Raw genomic sequence first — 17,917 nt, forward strand, 5'->3', positions numbered from 1 at the left:
TCCACATCTCCTGGTGTACTGGCCTGTCTCCTGGTAGCGCCTCCAGCCTCTGCACACTACGCTGACATACACAGCAAACCTTCTTGCCACAGCTCGCATTGATGTGCCATCCTGGATGAGCTGCACTACCTGAGCAACTTCTGTGGGTTGTAGAGTCCGTCTAATGCTACCATGTGTGAAAGCACAACCAACATTCAAAAGTGACCAAAACATCAGCAAGAAAGCATTGGTACTGAGATGTGGTCTGTGGTCCCCACCTGCAGAACCACTCCTTTATTGAGTTTGTTTTGATAATTGCCTATAATTTCCATCTATTGTCTATTCCATTTGCACAACGGCATGTGAAATTGCTTGTCAATCAGTGTTATTTCCTAAGTGGACAGTTTGATTTCACAGAAGTTTGATATACTTGGAGTTATATTCTGTTAAGTGTTCCCTTTATTTTTTTGAGCAGTGTATATATCCATCTGCAGTAATAGTCCTTCTGAGGACTAATACATCTGCATATATTACTGGTGATAGCAGGAGTGAGGCAGAGATTGTGGACACTGTATTTAGCACGATAGGGTCCATTGTACGTTCTGTCTGCTGCTGCTGTTATGTATCTACATAGCCCTAGATATCAGGGCTAATTTTTTTTTTTTTGCTCTTGATCCTGATTATTGGCTTAAAAAGCAATATAGTACACCATTTTACTGCTCCATTTGCTTGTTAGGAGAATATAGCCATTTTTTTTTTATTTTATTCACATTGCTGTATTGTAGAAGCAGAGAAAATTTTCCATCATCACATGTTATCCTATATTACTGCGGTAAGAATAGAGACATTTTGTGGAGCCTCTGGCTTAGGGGCAAAGTTAGCCAGCTGTGTGTTCTTGAACCTATTCATACTTGGTCGCTGACCAATACTATAGTACAAGGCCACCACCTAAAACCGTGATCGTCACACGTGATCCCATATTTCTGCGGTAATAATCCTGAACTTTTTGGGAGCGTAGCAGATATTACACTCCCTTTAAACTCTGGCAGATGTATGTTGCAAGCAATGCAAAAGTGCAAAAAACGCATGAAAAACGCTACATGCGAACATAGCCCAAGTTGTGGAGGAGCGTGTCTTTTTTTTGCCTTATATACAAGCCATTACCCTGGAAAGAATGTTCCTTAACATTTTTTCCAGGAAAATCCATTTTACTTTTGATTTTGTATGTTTAATTGTGAGTTCGTAAAAGTGGCGTAATACTCTGACAACATTGTTCACAGCAGTGACCTGGGAGTCAGAGATGCTTCCAGGGATCTTCCCCGTGCTGTTCCTATGTCATTTGAGCACTGTTCCCATTGATTTCGGCAATTTTTAGGCCCCCTGGAGACCTCCAGTGGGGGCTGCCGGAAAAATGCTCGAGTTTCCCATTAACTTACATTGGACTCTTTACTCATGTCGAGCACCTAAGCATTACAATTTGCTAGACCTGAGCCATGAGCAACCGAGCATTTTAGTGCTCGCTCATCACTAATTAATAGTACATGTAAATTACATAGGATACTTTATTGACACTATTAACCCCTTCACGCCCAAGCCTGTTTTCACCTTCATGACCAGGCCAAATTTTACAATTCTGACCAGTGTCACTTTATGTGGTAATAACTCTGGAACGCTTTAATGCAGAGGTCCCCAACCGCCGGTCCGCGGACCAGGACCGGGCCGTTGGGGTTTTTCAGCCGGTCCGCGGGGAGAGGGGGCCCCTCCAGCCTCCAGCAGGGCCGCCATCAGGGCATGACTGCCCTGACTCCAGTATGGGGCCCGGCCGGTAGGAGCCCCCTCGGAGCCCCCCTCTTGTGCGTCTCTCTCCTCATGGGGCCCCCGGCCGCATGCTAAGCGCCGGGTCCGGGACATCTTAGCGCTGCGCTGCTGCGGCAGCACCTTCATGATTCCCCTGACTTCCGGTCATGTGACGGCGCCGTCACATGGCCGGAAGTCAGGAGAACCTGGTGTCAGCGATTTGGACGAGCGCCAGGATTCTGCAGGGATCGCATGGGGGTAAGTTTAACAAGTTTTATTTTTTTTTAAATACAATTAACTAGGAGTGGGGGGAATGGGAGATGCACATGGGGGGAGGGGAGAGATGAGAGATGCACATGGGGGAGGGGAGAGATGAGAGATGCACATGGGGGGGAGGGGAGAGATGAGAGATGCACATGGGGGAGGGGAGAGATGAGAGATGCACATGGGGGAGGGGAGAGATGAGAGATCCACATGGGGGGGAGGGGAGAGATGAGAGATGCACATGGGGGGGAGGGGAGAGATGAGAGATGCACATGGGGGAGGGGAGAGATGAGAGATCCACATGGGGGGGAGGGGAGAAATGAGAGATACACATGGGAGGGAGGGGAGAGATGAGAGATGCACATGGGAGGGAGGGGAGAGATGAGAGATGCACGGGGGGGTGAGAGATGCACGGGGGGGTGAGAGATGCACGGGGGGGTTGAAAGATGCACGGGGGGGATGAGAGATGCACGGGGGGGATGAGAGATGCACGGGGGGGATGAGAGATGCACGGGGGGGATGAGAGATGCACGGGGGGGTGAGAGATGCACGGGGGGGGATGAGAGATGCACGGGGGGGATGAGAGATGCACGGGGGGGGATGAGAGATGCACGGGGGGGATGAGAGATGCACGGGGGGGATGAGAGATGCACGGAGGGGATGAGAGATGCACGGGGGGTGGATGAGAGATGCACGGGGGGTGGATGAGAGATGCACGGGGGGTGGATGAGAGATGCACGGGGGGTGGATGAGAGATGCACGGGGGGTGGATGAGAGATGCACGGGGGGTGGATGAGAGATGCACGGAGGGGGATGAGAGATGCACGGGGGTGAGCTGCACATGGGGGGGTGAGAGATGCACATGGGGGGGTTATGTTTACATAACTTTGTTGCCTTATGAAGGGCGGGGGGGGCCCCCAAAAATTTCTTGCACAGGGGCCCACTACAGTCTGTGTCCGCCCCTGGGATGAAGTAAATGCAGCTGAACAGCAGCTGTCAGGACAGCTGCCCTGTCCTGCTGCAGGGCGTGATGGGGCCTCAGTGATGCGGCTCCTGGCACAGCACATTATGTGGGGCTCCTGGCATAGCTCCTGGCGGGGACCTGGTCTACACTATATGATAAGTATGCACTAAACTCCAAATCCCTCCATTACCCCGCCCCCATATGACCAAAGCCCCGCCCACCCCACCCCCTCCTTGCTGGGCCATGGAAAAATGATCTTGCTTCAAGCCGGTCCCTGGTGCAAAAAAGGTTGGGGACCACTGCTTTAATGGATCCCACTGATTCTGAGATTGCTTTCTCGTGACATATTGTACTTCATGATTCGTGGTAAAATTTGTTCGATATGACATGCGTTTATTTGTGAAAATACCGGAAATTTGGTGACATTTTTGAAAATTTCACAAAATTCTTATGCCCTTCAACAAGAGAGTTATGTTACACATAATAGTTAATAACATTTATTACATATCTACTTTACCTCTGCATCATTTTTGAAACATATTATTTTGTTAGGAAGTTAGAAGGGTTGATCAGCAGCTTCTCATTTTTACAAGAAAATTTCCAAAACCATTTTTTAAGGGACAACATCACATTTGAAGTGACTTTGGGGGACCTATTTACAAAGAATACACAAAAGTGACACCATTCTAAAAACTGCACCCCTCAAGGTGCTCAAAACCACATTCGAGAAATTCATTAAGCCTCCAGGTGCTTCACAGGAATTAATGAAACGCGGAAGGGAAAAATGAACATTTTTTGTTCACAAAAATTTTACTTTAACCACAAATTGTTTACTTTCAGAAGGTTAGCAGGAAAAAATAGACCACAATATTTGTTGTGTATTTTCTCCTGAGTACGCAGATACCCCATTTGTGGGGGAAAACTACTGTTTGGGCACATGGCAGGGCTCGGAAGGGAAGCAGCACCGTTTGACTTTTTGAATGCAAAAATAGCTGGGATCCAGAGCGGACGCTACGTCGCATTTGGAGAGCCACTGATGAGCCTAAATAGTGCAACCTTCCACAAGTGACCACATTTTGGAAAATAGACCCCTCAAGGAATGTATTTAGATGTGTGGTGAGCACCTTGAACTCCTAGGTGCTTCACAGAAGTGTATAACGCAGAGCTGTGAAAATAGAAAATCACATTTTTCTCACAAAAAATGTTCTTTTATCCCCAAATTTTTATTTTCACAAGGGTAACAGGAGAATGTGCACGATACAATTTGTTGTGCAATTTCTCCTGAGTACACCTATACCCCATATGTGGAGAAAAACTGCTGTTTGGGTGCATGGCAGGGCTTGGAAGGGAAGGAGGGATTGCCATTTGACTTTTGGAGCGCAAAATTTGCTGGAATCATTAGCGGACGCCATATTACATTTGGAGAGCCCCTGATGTGCCTAAACAGTGTAAACACCCTACAAGTGATACCATTTTGGAAACTAGACCCCTCAAGGAACTTATCTATATGTGTGGTGAATACATTTAACTCTCAGGTGCTTCTAAGAAGTTTATAACACAAGGGTAACAGAAGAAATTGCACAACAAATTTTGGGTTCCATTTTCTCCTGAGTACGCAGATACCCCATATGTGGGGGAGAACTACTGTTTGGGCGCATGGCAGGGCTCAGAAAGGAAGGAGTGACATTTTGTAACGCAGACTTTGATGGAATGTTTTGCGTGTGTCTTGTCGCATTTGGAGAGCCCCTGATGTGCCAAAACAGTGGAATCCCCCTACAACTGACCCCTTTATGGAAACTAGACCCCTCAAAGAATTTATGTAGACATGTGGTGATCCTGTTTTACAAACTACATCTCTCAATGAATTTATCTAGGGGTGCAGTGATCATATTGACACCACAGGTGTGTCTCAGAACGTTATACTATTGGGCAGTGAAGAAAAAATAATTACATTTTTATCACCAAAATTTAGTTGTAGCCCCAGAATTTCCTTTTTTACATGGGGAAATTGTTAAAGATGACTTTAAAAATTTGTCACACAATGTCTGCTTAATGTGGAAATACCTCATATGTGGCTGTACAGTACTGCTTAGCCAAACGGCGAGACTCGGGAGGAATTGAGCTCTATTTGCCTCCTGGAGCGCAGATTTTCCTAGAATAGTTTGCAGACTCCATATACAGAGCCCCTAAGTGCTAGAAGAGCAGAATCCCCCTCAAGCGACCCCATTTTGGAAATGATACCCCTTTGGGAATTTATCTACAAGTGTATTGACGATTTTGATTACATCAGTTTTTTCCAGAAACAAACAGCAGTGGATGTTGCTGAGTGAAAATTTCAAACTGCCAGTGTAGTGCCCAGTACATTGTAGTGTCCGTACATTATGCCCAGCTCGTGCTTCTGGAGACATGCACACGCAAATTAAGCGGACTCGCATCGCTACAAAAATGTTGACTCTAAATGTGGTTGAGGCATGTGGCATTTGGATTTGGGAACGCAGAATTTGCTGAATTTCTTTTGGGGGGCAGGGAGCCATTTCACTTTTCCAGAGCCTTTGTACTACTAGTAATGTGGAAGCCACCTATATTTCCATTAACAGATGACGGACCTGAATGGAGACTTGTTTATTTGTGTGGATTGATTTGAAGCTTTTGTTGGAAACATTTTCCATAACATTTGTATCATATTTATCCGGAGTTCTATGCTGAGGACTTATTTTGGGGTTTCCACCTAAATCTCAGGGTGATGTGATTCAGATGAAACCACCGAGGGATCCATTCACTATAATGAGGCAGCAGAGTTACACTGGACTCCATCTGGCCTCTGTTCAGCGGTGCCCTTCTTTTCATAAGTGCACAAAAGATGAAGACCGTCGGTCCACAGAACTGACGGCGTCCACAGTGTCTCCATCTGCCACATTATAGAGAACCTTTCGCTGGGGATTCTGTCTGAATCACATATTTTAGAGATTTATATTGAAACCCCATTGTAAGCGCCCAGCGCAGAGCGCAGGGTAGATGTGAGCCGAGCCTTACTGCGATCTTTGCGAGGCAGAATGAACAAATTAACAGCAGGTGAAGAATTGGTTTTATTTATTTTTTACACCGTTCCTCGTGCTGTATAAGTGATTAGATGACTTTATTCTTCGGGTCAGTGCGATTACAGCGATACCAGATTTATATGGGGTTTTTATGTTTGGCTGCTGTCTCACACTAACAAACACTTTCTACTGCGCATCCCCATATTTTAAGAGCCCCATATTTCTGCCGACAGCATCATGTGAGGGCTTGTTTTTTGCTGGACGAGTTGACGTTTTTATTAGTACAATTTTCGGCACATGACATTTTTTGATCGCTTTCTATTCTGATTTTTGGGAGGCTGAATGAACAAAAACCAGCAATTCAAGAATTGTTTTTTTTTTTTTTATTCCGTTCTGCGTGTGGTAAAATTAATAAGGCAGCTTTTTTCTTCAGGTCAGTATGATTACAACGATAACAAATTTTATATTTTATTATGTTTTGATGCTCTTACACAATAAAAAACTATTTTATAGAAAAATGAATTATTTTTGCATTGCTTTATTCTGAGAGCTATAACTTTTTATTTTTCTGCTGATAGAACTGTATAGCGGCTTGTTTTTTTCGGGACAAGATGATGGTTTTTAACAATACCATTTTTTCAGATTTTTCTCTTTATAGGTATATTTTTGAGTAAAATGTACATTGTTGTTTTATTCTATAAACTACTGACAACATGTCTCCGAAATTCAAAGCTAAAAATTTTGCATTTATTTGCAACAAATGAGAAATCGTCAAAATAATAAAAAGAAACAGTGCTTTCGGACCTCAAATAATGCAAAGAAAACAAGTTCTTATTCATTTAGAAACAACAATACTCATGTTTTAACTCAGGAAGAGTTCAGAAATCAATATTTGGTGGAATAACCATGATTTTTAATCACAGCTTTCATGCGTCTTGGCATGCTTTTCACCAGTCTTTCACACTGATTTTGGGTGACCTTATGCCACTCCTGGAACAAAAAATTAAGCAGTTCTTCTTTGTTTGATGGCTTGTGACTATCCATCTTCCTCTTGATTACATTCCAGAGGTTTTGAATGGGGTTCAGGTCTGGAGATTGGGCTGGCCATGACAGGGTCTTGATGTGGTGCTTCTTAATCCACACATTGATTGACCTAGGTGTGTGGCATGGGGCATTGTCCTGCTTGAAAAAACAGTCCTCAGAGTTGGGGAACATTGCCTGAGTAGAAGGAAGCAAGTGTTTTTCAAGGATAAACTTATATGCGGCTTGATTCATACGTCCTTCGCAAGCATTAACCTGCCCAATTCCAGCCTTGCTGAAGCATCCCCAGATCATCACCGATCCTCCACCAAATTTCTCAGTGGGTGCAAGACACTGTGACTTGTTATTCCGGTCAGTGGAAAGTTGCTTTTGCCCTCTGCCCGTCTGTAGCTTTGTTGTCCCCAATGTCTGCTTCTTGACCTTTTTGTAATGGACTGCCGTCTTCGAAATTTTAAGGATGGGGGCAACATGACGCTCACTGTATCCCTCTGCTAGTAGAGCCAGAATTGAGCCCTTTTTTTCCACACTCAAGACTTTTCTTTTCAACTCCTTTGGCGTGGTTAAAAGTTATTTTTTCATTCAGATTACTTTTGGGCTATTCCTAGCATTTGTTTTGCCATCTAACTTGTCCTATTGCAAGAGGATTGGTTCAAAATTAAACGTATCGAGGTGTTAGAATGGCCAAGTCAAAGTCCAGACCTGAATCTAGTCAAGAATCTGTGGAAAGATCTGAAAACTGCTGTTCACGAACGCCCTCCATCCCACCTCAATGAGCTCGAGCTGTTTTGCAAGGAAGAATAGGCAAGAATTTCAGCCTCTTGATATGCAAAACTGATAGAGACATACCACAAGCGACTTGCAGGTGTAAGATGGCGCTACTTTTCAGTTTTGAATTTGTTAAAAAAGTTTAAATAATATAATAAATTTCGTTCCACTTCACGATTGTGTCCCACTTGTTGTTGATTCTTCCCCAAAAAATTAGAATTTTATATCTTTGTTTGAAGCCAGAAATGTGGCAAAAGGTAGAAAAGTTCAAGGGGGCCAAATACTTTCACAATGCATATATATATGTGTGTGTATGTACAGTACAGACCAAAAGTTTGGACACACGTTCTCATTTAAATATTTTTCTGTATTTTCATGACTATGAGAATTGTACATTCACACTGAAGGCAACAAAACTATGAATTAACACATGTGGAATTATATACTTAACAAAAAAGTGTGAAACAACTGAAAATATGTCTTATATTCTAGGTTCTTCAAAGTAGCCACCTTTTGCTTTGATGACTGCTTTGCACACTCTTGGCATTCTCTTGATGAGCTTCAAGAGGTAGTCACCGGAAATGGTTTTCACTTCACAGGTGTGCTCTGTCAGGTTTAATAAGTGGGATTTCTTGCCTTATAAATGGGGTTGGGACCATCAGTTGTGTTGTGCAGAAGTCTGGTGGATACACAGCTGATAGTCCTACTGAATAGACTGTTAGAATTTGTATTATGGCAAGAAAACAGCAACTAAGTAAAGAAAAACGAGTGTCCATCATCACTTTAAGAAATTAAGGTCAGTCAGTCCAAAAAATTGGGAAAACATTGAAAGTGTTCCCAAGTGCAGTTGCAAAAAACATCAACCACTACAAAGAAACTGGCTCACATGAGGACCGCCCCAGGAAAGGAAGACCAAGAGTCACCTCTGCTTTTGAGGATAAGTTTATCCGAGTCACCAGCCTCAGAAATGGCAGGTTAACAGCAGCTCAGAATAGAGACCAAGTCAATGCCACACAGAGTTCTAGCAGCAGACATATCTCTACAACAACTGTTAAGAGGAGTCTTTGTGCAGCAGGCCTTCATGGTAAAATAGCTGCTAGGAAACCACTGCTAAGGACAGGCAACAAGCAGAAGAGACTTGTTTGGGCTAAAGAACACAAGGAATGGACATTAGACCAGTGGAAATCTGTGCTTTGGTCTGATGAGTCCAAATTTGAGATCTTTGGTTCCAACCACCGTGTCTTTGTGCGACGCAGAAAAGGTGAACGGATGGACTCTACATGCCTGGTTCCCACCGTGAAGCATGGAGGAGGTGTGATGGTGTGGGGGTGCTTTGCTGGTGACACTGTTGGGGATTTATTCAAAATTGAAGGCATACTGAACCAGCATGGCTACCACAGCATCTTGCAGCGGCATGCTATTCCATCCGGTTTGCGTTTAGTTGGACCATCATTTATTTTTCAACAGGACAATGACCCCAAACACATCTCCAGGCTGTGTAAGAGCTATTTGACCAAGAAAGAGAGTGATGGGGTGCTATGCCAGATGACCTGGCCTCCACAGTCACCAGACCTGAACCCAATCGAGATGGTTTGGGGTGAGCTGGACCTCAGAGTGAAGGCAAAAGGGCCAACAAGTGCTAAGCATCTCTGGGAACTCCTTCAAGATTGTTGGAAGACCATTTCCGGTGACTACCTCTTGAAGCTCATCAAGAGAATGCCAAGAGTGTGCAAAGCAGTATTCAAAGCAAAAGGTGGCTACTTTGAAGAACCTAGAATATAAGACATATATTCAGTTGTTTCACACTTTTTTGTTAAGTATATAATTCCACATGTGTTAATTCATAGTTTTGATGCCTTCAGTGTGAATGTACAATTTTCATAGTCAAGAAAATACAGAAAAATCTTTAAATGAGAAGGTGTGTCCAAACTTTTGGTCTGTACTGTATGTGTATACTATTTATATAGTGTATAAATATGTGTATGTATATATATAATATATATATGTGTGTGTGTGTGTGTGTATATATATATATATATATATATATATATATATATATATATATATAATATAAATATATATATATACGTTCAAAAGTTTGGGGTCATTTACTAATTTCATTATTTTTTTGAAAGAAAAGCAAATTTTTTTCAATGAAGCTAACATTAAATGAATCAGAAATACACTCTATACATTGTTAATGTGTTAAATGACTATTCTAGCTGTAAACATCTTGTTTTTATTGCAATATCTACATAGGTGTATAGAGGCCCATTTCCAATAACCACCACTCCAGTGTTTTAATGGTACATTGTGTTTGCTAACTGTATAAGAAGGCTAATGGATGTTTAGAAAACCCTTGCACAAGTATGTTAGCTGAGCTGAAAACGGTTTGGCTGATTTGAGAAGCTATAAAATTGACCTTCCTTTGAGCTAGTTGAGAATCTGGAGCAATACATTTGTTTGTTCTATGAAACTCTCAAAATGGCCAGAAAAAGAGAACTTTCATGTGAAACTCGACAGTCTATTCTTGTTCTTAGAAACGAAGGCTATTCCATGCGAGAAATTGCCAAGAAACTGTAGATTTCCTACAACGGTGTGTACTACTCCCTTCAGAGGAGAGCACAAACAGGGTTTAACCAGGCTTTAACCAGAGTAGAAAGAGAAGTGGGAGGCCCCGCTGCACAACTGAGCAACAAGACAAGTACATTAGAGTCTGTAGTTTGAGAAATCGACGCCTCACAGCTCCTCAACTGGCTGCTTCATTAAATAGTGCACGCAAAACGCCAGTGTCAACATCTACAGTGAAGAGGCGACTCCGGGATGCTGGCCTTCAGGGCAAAGAAAAAGCCATATCTGAGACTGGCTAATAAAAGAAAAAGATTAATATGGGCAAAAGAACAAAGACATTGGACAGAGGAAGATTGGAAAAAAGTTGTATGGACAGATTAATCAAAGTTTGAGGTGTTTGGATCACACAGAAGAACATTTGTGAGACACAGAACAACTGAAACGATGCTGGAAAAGTGCCTGACGCGATCTGTTTAGCATGGTGGAGGTAATGTGATGGTCTGGGGTTGCTTTGGTGCTGGTAAAGTGGGAGATTTGTACAAGGTAAATGGGATTTTGAATAAGGAAGGCTATCACTCCATTTTGCAGCGCCATGCCATACCCTGTGGACAGTGCTTGATTGGAGCCAATTTCATCCTACAACAGGACAATGACCCAAAGCACACCTCCAAATTATGCATGAACTATTTAGGGAAGAAGCAGGCAGCTAGTATTCTATCTGTAATGGAGTGGCCAGCGCAGTCACCAGATCTCAACCCCATTGAGCTGTTGTGGGAGCAGCTTGACCGTATGGTAGCCAAAAAGTGCCCATCAAGCCAATCCAACTTGTGGGAGGGGCTTCAGGAAGCATGGGGGGAAATTTCTCAAGATAACCTCAGCAAATTAACAGCTAGAATGCCAAAGGTCTGCAATGCTGGAATTGCTGCAAAGGGAGCATTCTTTGACGAAAGCAAAGTTTGAAGGAGAAAATTATTCTTTCAAATAAAAATCATTGTTTCTAACCTTGTCAATGTCTGGACTATATTCGTTTTGCAACTCATTTGATAAATAAAAGTATGAGTTTTCATGGAAAACACAAAATTGTCTGGGTGACCCCAAACTTTTGAACGGTAGTGTGTGTATGTATATATATGTGTGTATATATATATATATATATATATATATATATATATATATATATATATATATATATATATATATATATATATATATATATATATATGTATATGTATGTGTGTATATTTACATTTACAATCTTTTTAAAACTTTCTTACACTTTATTACTTTGTCCCTCTATGGGACTTTCACTTTTTACAATGTGATCACATTTATAAAGTGCTGGTGCTTTACAACTGTCAATTCTTCACTGACTCAAGTCCCTTAGACCATGCTATGCGCATGGTCTAAGGGGCTTGCCATAGCCTGGTGACCCAGATGTCATTAGGACGACCTTGGGTCGCCATGGCTCCCTCCCTCTCCCTGCCTTCGATATCGATTGCAGCATTTAGAGCCAGGTGTGTCAGCTATGATGTTAACAGAACACCCAGCTGCAATCGCGCGTGCACCACTCCTGTGCGCCCAAAATCTCTGACGTACCAGTACATCATAAATTGGGAAGTCCTTCCCTTCTACGGTGTACTGTGTATGTCAAAGGTCGGGAAGGGGTTAAGACATTATCATTAGTATAAAGTGTTCTCTCCAGAAAACAAAGTAAACAGCCACCCTGGTAGTAAAATAGTAGAAAATAATCAGACATGGACCTAGGGGAGGACTGACCTCATAGTGTTACCTTACTGACCTGGTAGTACAGATAGATGTCTCTCTTTATAATAATATTTTTTATTTATATAGCACCAACATATTCTACAGCACTTTACAATTAAGTAGGGACAATATAAATAATACAATGTATCACATTTCAACAGTTACATGAGAAGCGATGGCCCTGCTGGCAAGCTTACAATCTATATCGAAATGGGTGGACACAATAGGTAGAACATGGTCATCAGCCAGTATCTGTCTAAGGGCAGTTACCGTCTGCTATTTGGTGCATGGAGGATCTGGAGACAGATGAATAGGTTGGGGTAGATTAAAATTAACATTTAGGAGGGAACAGGAGAGAGTTAGGATGGTGAGTTGAGATGATTGGCTAGTCTAAACAGATGTGTTTTTAAAGCGCGTTTGAAGACATGGGGGTTAGATATTAGTCGGATAGTTTGGGGCAGTGCATTCCAGAAAACTGGTGCAGCACGAGAGAACTCTTGCAGACGGAGGTGTGAGGTTCGGATTATGGAGGATGTTAGTCTTAGATCAGTTGCAGAATGGAGGGCACGAGAGGGGTGATAGACAGAAATGAGGGATGAGATATAGGGCAGTGCAGAACTGTGGAGAGATTTGTGGGTGAGAGAGATGAGTTTGTATTGTATTCTGTGGTGAATGGGTAACCAGTGCAATAACTGGCACAGGGTAGAGGCGTCGGTGAAGCGGCCTGATAGAAATACGCCCTGGCTGCCGCATTCAGGACATATTGGAGAGGAGAAAGTTTAGTAAGAGGGAGACCGATTAGAAGAGAGTTGCAGTAGTCCAGACGAGAGTGAATAAGAGCGACGGTAAGAGTTTTTGCATTATCAAAGATGAGAAAAGGTCGGATTCTGGAGATGTTTTTAAGGTGCAGGTGACATGAGCGAGTGAGTGCTTGTATATGGGGAATAAAGGAAAGTTGTGTGTCAAATATGACTCCAAGACAGCGAGCTTTCTGCTTGGGGGTTATGGTGGCGCCACCCAAGGAATTTGAAAAGTCAGATATAGGTAGGTTAGTAGAGGGAGGAATAACAAGTAGTTCAGTTTTGGAGAGATTCAGTTTCAGATAGAGGGAGGACATGATGTTAGAGACAGGGGACAGGCAATCCCTTTTATTTTGTATTGGAGTGGGGATGATGTCAGGTGAAAAGGTGTATAGTTGGGTGTCATCAGCATAGAGATGATACTGGAAACCAAACCTGCTGATGGTTTGTCCAATAGAGGCAGTATACAAGGAGAAGAGGAGGGGACCTACGACTGATTCTTGCAGAACCCTGATAGTAAGGGGAAGATTAGAGGAAGAAGAGCCTGCAAAAGATACCGTGAAGGAGCGGCCAGAGAGATAGGAGGAGAACCAGGAAAAAGCTGTGTCCTTGAGGCCTATAGGGCGAAGCATAGTGAGGAGGAGCTGGTGATCCACAGTGTCAAAATCGACAGAGAGATCTAGGAGTAACAGCAGGGAGTAGTGGCCATTAGATTTAGCTGTTAGTAGATCATTAGAGACTTTAGTGAGGGCAGTTTCAGTAGAGTGTGAGGTGCAGAAACCGGATTGTAAAGGGTTGAGAGTTATCTGAGAGATAGCGGATTAGACGGGAGAGTACCAGGCGTTCCAGCAGTTTAGAGATGAAGGGAAGATTAGAGACCGGTCTGTAGTTAGCAGTGCAGTTCTGGTCCAGGGATGTCTTTTTCAGTAAAGGGATTATGATGGCATGTTTGAATGAAGAGGGAAAGGTACCTGAAGAAAGACGGAGGTTAAATATTTTAGTTAGGTGGCTAGTGACAGCTGGGTAAAGAAACTGAAGGAGGTGTGAGGGAATAGGGTCACTGTTGCAGGTTGTAGGGCGGGAAGAAGCGAGGAGTCTGGTCACTTCTTCTTCTGTGACCGTCTCGAAGATGGAAAGTGAACTTGAGGGTCGGGTGGGAAGGGGATCCAGACTCTGAGGGGATTGTATAAAATTGTCTTGACGGATATGATTGATTTTTCGTAGGAAATAAGTGGCCAGATCATCAACGCTTAGGTTGGTGACGGGGGTCTGTACTTTACTGCTCAGGAGGGTTGTGGAAGGTTTCAAAGAGTCGTTTAGAATTGTTGGCTAGAGATGTGATGAGAGTGGTAAAGTAGGCTTGTGAACTTATGAACACTAACACTGTAGTCTCAGTCCCTCTTTGTGGTCTATTATCTTAGTCTGTCAATAACTGAATTGTATTGCAGTTTGCACAGAAATGCTATAAAGTATATAATAATATAAATAGTAATATAATTCCAGGGCAGTGTTACTGAAAAATATTAAAATTATTTTTATTCTTAGCAGATGACTGTACGAGGAGCTCAGAGGGACGTCTGATACTCTCAGATTTTTCACCAGATAATCTTGGTATCACACCCGATACATGTGAAGAACATATCATTATATCAGATGCACCTCAAGATGTTATCAGAAAAAATCTGTCATCTGATCCTTTTCAACAGGTCCTTTCTTCTGCTTTAACAAAGACACATATGCAAAACAAAAGGCACAGAAGGGCTGTGGAACATGAAATGGCTCACGTAGGGAGAAAACCATTTTCATGTTCAGAATGTGGAAAATGTTTTACAGACAAATCATGTCTTGTAAGACATCAGATAGCACACACAGGGGAGAAGCCATTTTCATGTTCAAAATGTGGGAAATGTTTTACAACAAAATCACATCTTGTTAGGCATCAGATAATACACACAGGGGAGAAGCCATTTTCATGTTCAGAATGTGGGAAATGTTTTACAATCAAATCATGTTTTTTAAGACATCAGATTATACACACAGGGGAGAAACCATTTTCATGTTCAAAATGTGGGAAAGGTTTTACAACAAAAACACATCTTGTCAGACATCAGATAATACACACAGGGGAGAAGCCATTTTCATGTTCAGAATGTGGGAAATGTTTTACATTGAAACACCACCTCGTTGCACATCAGATAATACACACAGGGGAGAAACCATTTTTATGTTCAGAATGTGGGAAATGTTTTAATCGGAAAACACATCTTGATGTACATCTGAAAATTCACACAGTGGAGAAGTCATTTTCATGTTCAGAAAGTGGGAAATGTTTTATAGACAAATCATGTCTTGTAGTGCATCAGATAATACACAGAGGGGAGAAAGCATTTTCATGTTCAGAATGTGGGAAATGTTTTTCAATGAAACACCACCTCGTTGTACATCAGAAAATACACAAAAAGGATAAATCCTTTTCATGTTCAGAATGTGGGAAATGTTTTAGAATGAAATCTTGGCTTGTAAAACATCAGATAATTCACACAGGGGAGAAACCATTTTCATGTTCAGAATGTGGGAAATGTTTTGCAATGAAACACCACCTCGTTGTTCATCAGAAAATACACACAGGGGAGAAACCATTTTCATGTTCAGAATGTGGGAAATGTTTTACAATGAAATCATGTCTTGTAAAACATCAGAGAATTCACACAGGGGAGAAACCATTTTCATGTTCAGAATGTGGGAAATGTTTTAATCGGAAAGCACATCTTGTTGCACATCTGAAAATTCACACAGGGGAGAAGCCATTTTCATGTTCAGAATGTGGAAAGCTTTATAGTGAGAAATCTGCACTTGTTCAACATTGCAGAATTCACACAGGGGAGAAACCATTTTCATGTTCAGAATGTGGGAAATGTTTTACAATGAAACACCACCTCGTTGCACATCAGATAATACACACAGGGGAGAAGCCATTTTCATGTTCAGAATGTGGGAAATGTTTTAAAATGAAATCATGTCTTGTAAAACATCAGAGAATTCACACAGGGGAGAAGCCATTTTCATGTTCAGAATGTGGGAAATGTTTTAATCGGAAAGCACATCTTGTTGCACATCTGAAAACTCACACAGGGGAGAAGCCATTTTCATGTTCAGAATGTGGAAAACTTTATCGTGAGAAATCCTCACTTGTTGCACATCAGAGAATTCACACAGGGGAGAAGCCATTTTCTTGTTCAGAATGCGGGAAATGTTTTAATCGGAAAAGAAGTCTTGTTACACATCTAAAATCTCACCCCGGAAAGTAGCCATTTTCTTTTCTTTTTTAATTCAAAGTTTTATTGATTTTGTAACAACACAATATAACAATAAACAAAAAATCAAAAGGGATATATAAACTTGACTACAGAAAGTATCAAAGCATATGAATAAAGCGGGATAATCATGGTATAAATATCATGAAACCGATGTAGTATATGGATAAGCAAGGATGGGAAGCAAGGAGAAGAAAAAGAAAAATCAAGGGGATCCATGGGTATTCATCCCTTTATAGATTGGATTACAATCAGGGTGCAAGGACGTCAATTGGCGGGAAAGTTTCCAACAATTTGTTGGTCTATGGGAGTGCAAAGAAGGGACAAAGTATAAGGCACCTTAGGATAGTTAGGTAGAGTGGAAAATAGGGGAAGGTTTCCCAGTGGAACCATTTAGTAGTGGTTGTAATAGTGTCTTCTTGTGTTTGGGTTATCAGCTTTTCCATAGCATGGGTTCTAGTTATCTCTATGAAGCATTCTTCTAAAGAAGGGGGGTCTACTGAATTCCATTTATGAAAACAAACACATGGGCCATGCACATGGTGAACAAGTCTGTAGAACAGTGTTCGCACCACCAAAAGACTGGAAAACACAAGGACACCGTAAAACAAACTTATAAAAATACTCTGTTGTAAAAAAGTAACAGTAAACAGCAAGTGCTAGTAGAAAGGTGATAAAAAACACTGTATTTAGTTGACACGTTTTTTTGCAAAAAATGTATACTAAGCCGCTCTACCAACATCAAGGTAACCCACATCAGAGCAGTCCCTAACTGATGTATTTAAAAACTGATCATGTGTATAGTACCTATATGAGCAGATCTGACAGGTAATGTCCATGTGGACATGCTGCAGAGGACAGCATTTATGTGCATGGCCCACAAGGGAGGGGTGGAGACCTCCCTAATCTTGCAAAAGCAAGAAACAAATTGAAAACAAACACATGGGCCATGCACACGGTGAACAAGTCTGTAGGACAGTGTTCACACCACCAAAATACTGGAAAACATAAGGACTTTATTTATGTGGTATTATTCTTTTGGCTGCCTAAAGTAGATGCTCTTAAAGGGGTTTTCCCACGAAGAAAAGTTCATTTTAAAAATTGTGTGTGTCTGACCGTGTACAGAACATACCGCAGCTCCTGGGCAGGGGGGGGGAGCAAAAGACATTACAGCAGGGGATCGCAGAGGATTCATTTTGTGAGGTAAAACATTGTTTAAAAACAGGGAGTGAAATGTTTTACCTCACAAAATGAATCCTCTGTGATCCCCGTCTGTATTGTCTTTTGTTTCCTCCCCTTCCCAGGAGATGTGGTATGTTCTGTACATGGTCAGACACAGACAATTATTAAAATGAACTTTTGTTTGTGGGAAAACCCCTTTAATAGTGATTTTCATACACATGTTTTCTATGCCCAAACAGGTTTATAACAGTGTAGCCTCTGGTGTCCTAAGTACTGATACTTCTGTTACCTCCTCAATAACTCTGATGACCCCATCCCAGAAAGCTCCTTGAGCTGGGCAAGACCACCATATATGTGACATCGTCTTCACACGCACCCCGCAATGCCAACATAGACTAGATACCTCAGGGAACTATTTATGCAAAACGGTGGGGACCT

General features: G+C 42.0%; 1 protein-coding gene across 3 annotated transcripts in view; it reads left to right on the plus strand.

Moving 5' to 3' along the window:
• LOC141270717 (uncharacterized) overlaps positions 1-17,426 on the plus strand; it is a 57,137-nt gene extending 39,711 nt beyond the window's left edge. Inside the window, exon 7 of one of the 3 annotated variants that reach the window (XM_073680807.1) lies at positions 14,529-17,425. In XM_073680807.1, coding sequence (XP_073536908.1) covers positions 14,529-16,291 — 1,763 coding nt within the window. In that variant the 3' untranslated portion in view covers positions 16,292-17,425. Of the gene's footprint in view, positions 1-14,528 lie in introns of all 3 variants that reach the window. The other 2 variants (XM_073680805.1, XM_073680806.1) reach the window with 2 other exon arrangements.
• Positions 17,427-17,917: the final 491 nt, after the last annotated feature.

Source organism: Phyllobates terribilis, unplaced genomic scaffold, assembly GCF_046119375.1.
Source record: "Phyllobates terribilis strain yellow unplaced genomic scaffold, ASM4611937v1 Scaffold_5__5_contigs__length_657084704, whole genome shotgun sequence".
Taxonomy (NCBI): domain Eukaryota; kingdom Metazoa; phylum Chordata; class Amphibia; order Anura; family Dendrobatidae; genus Phyllobates; species Phyllobates terribilis.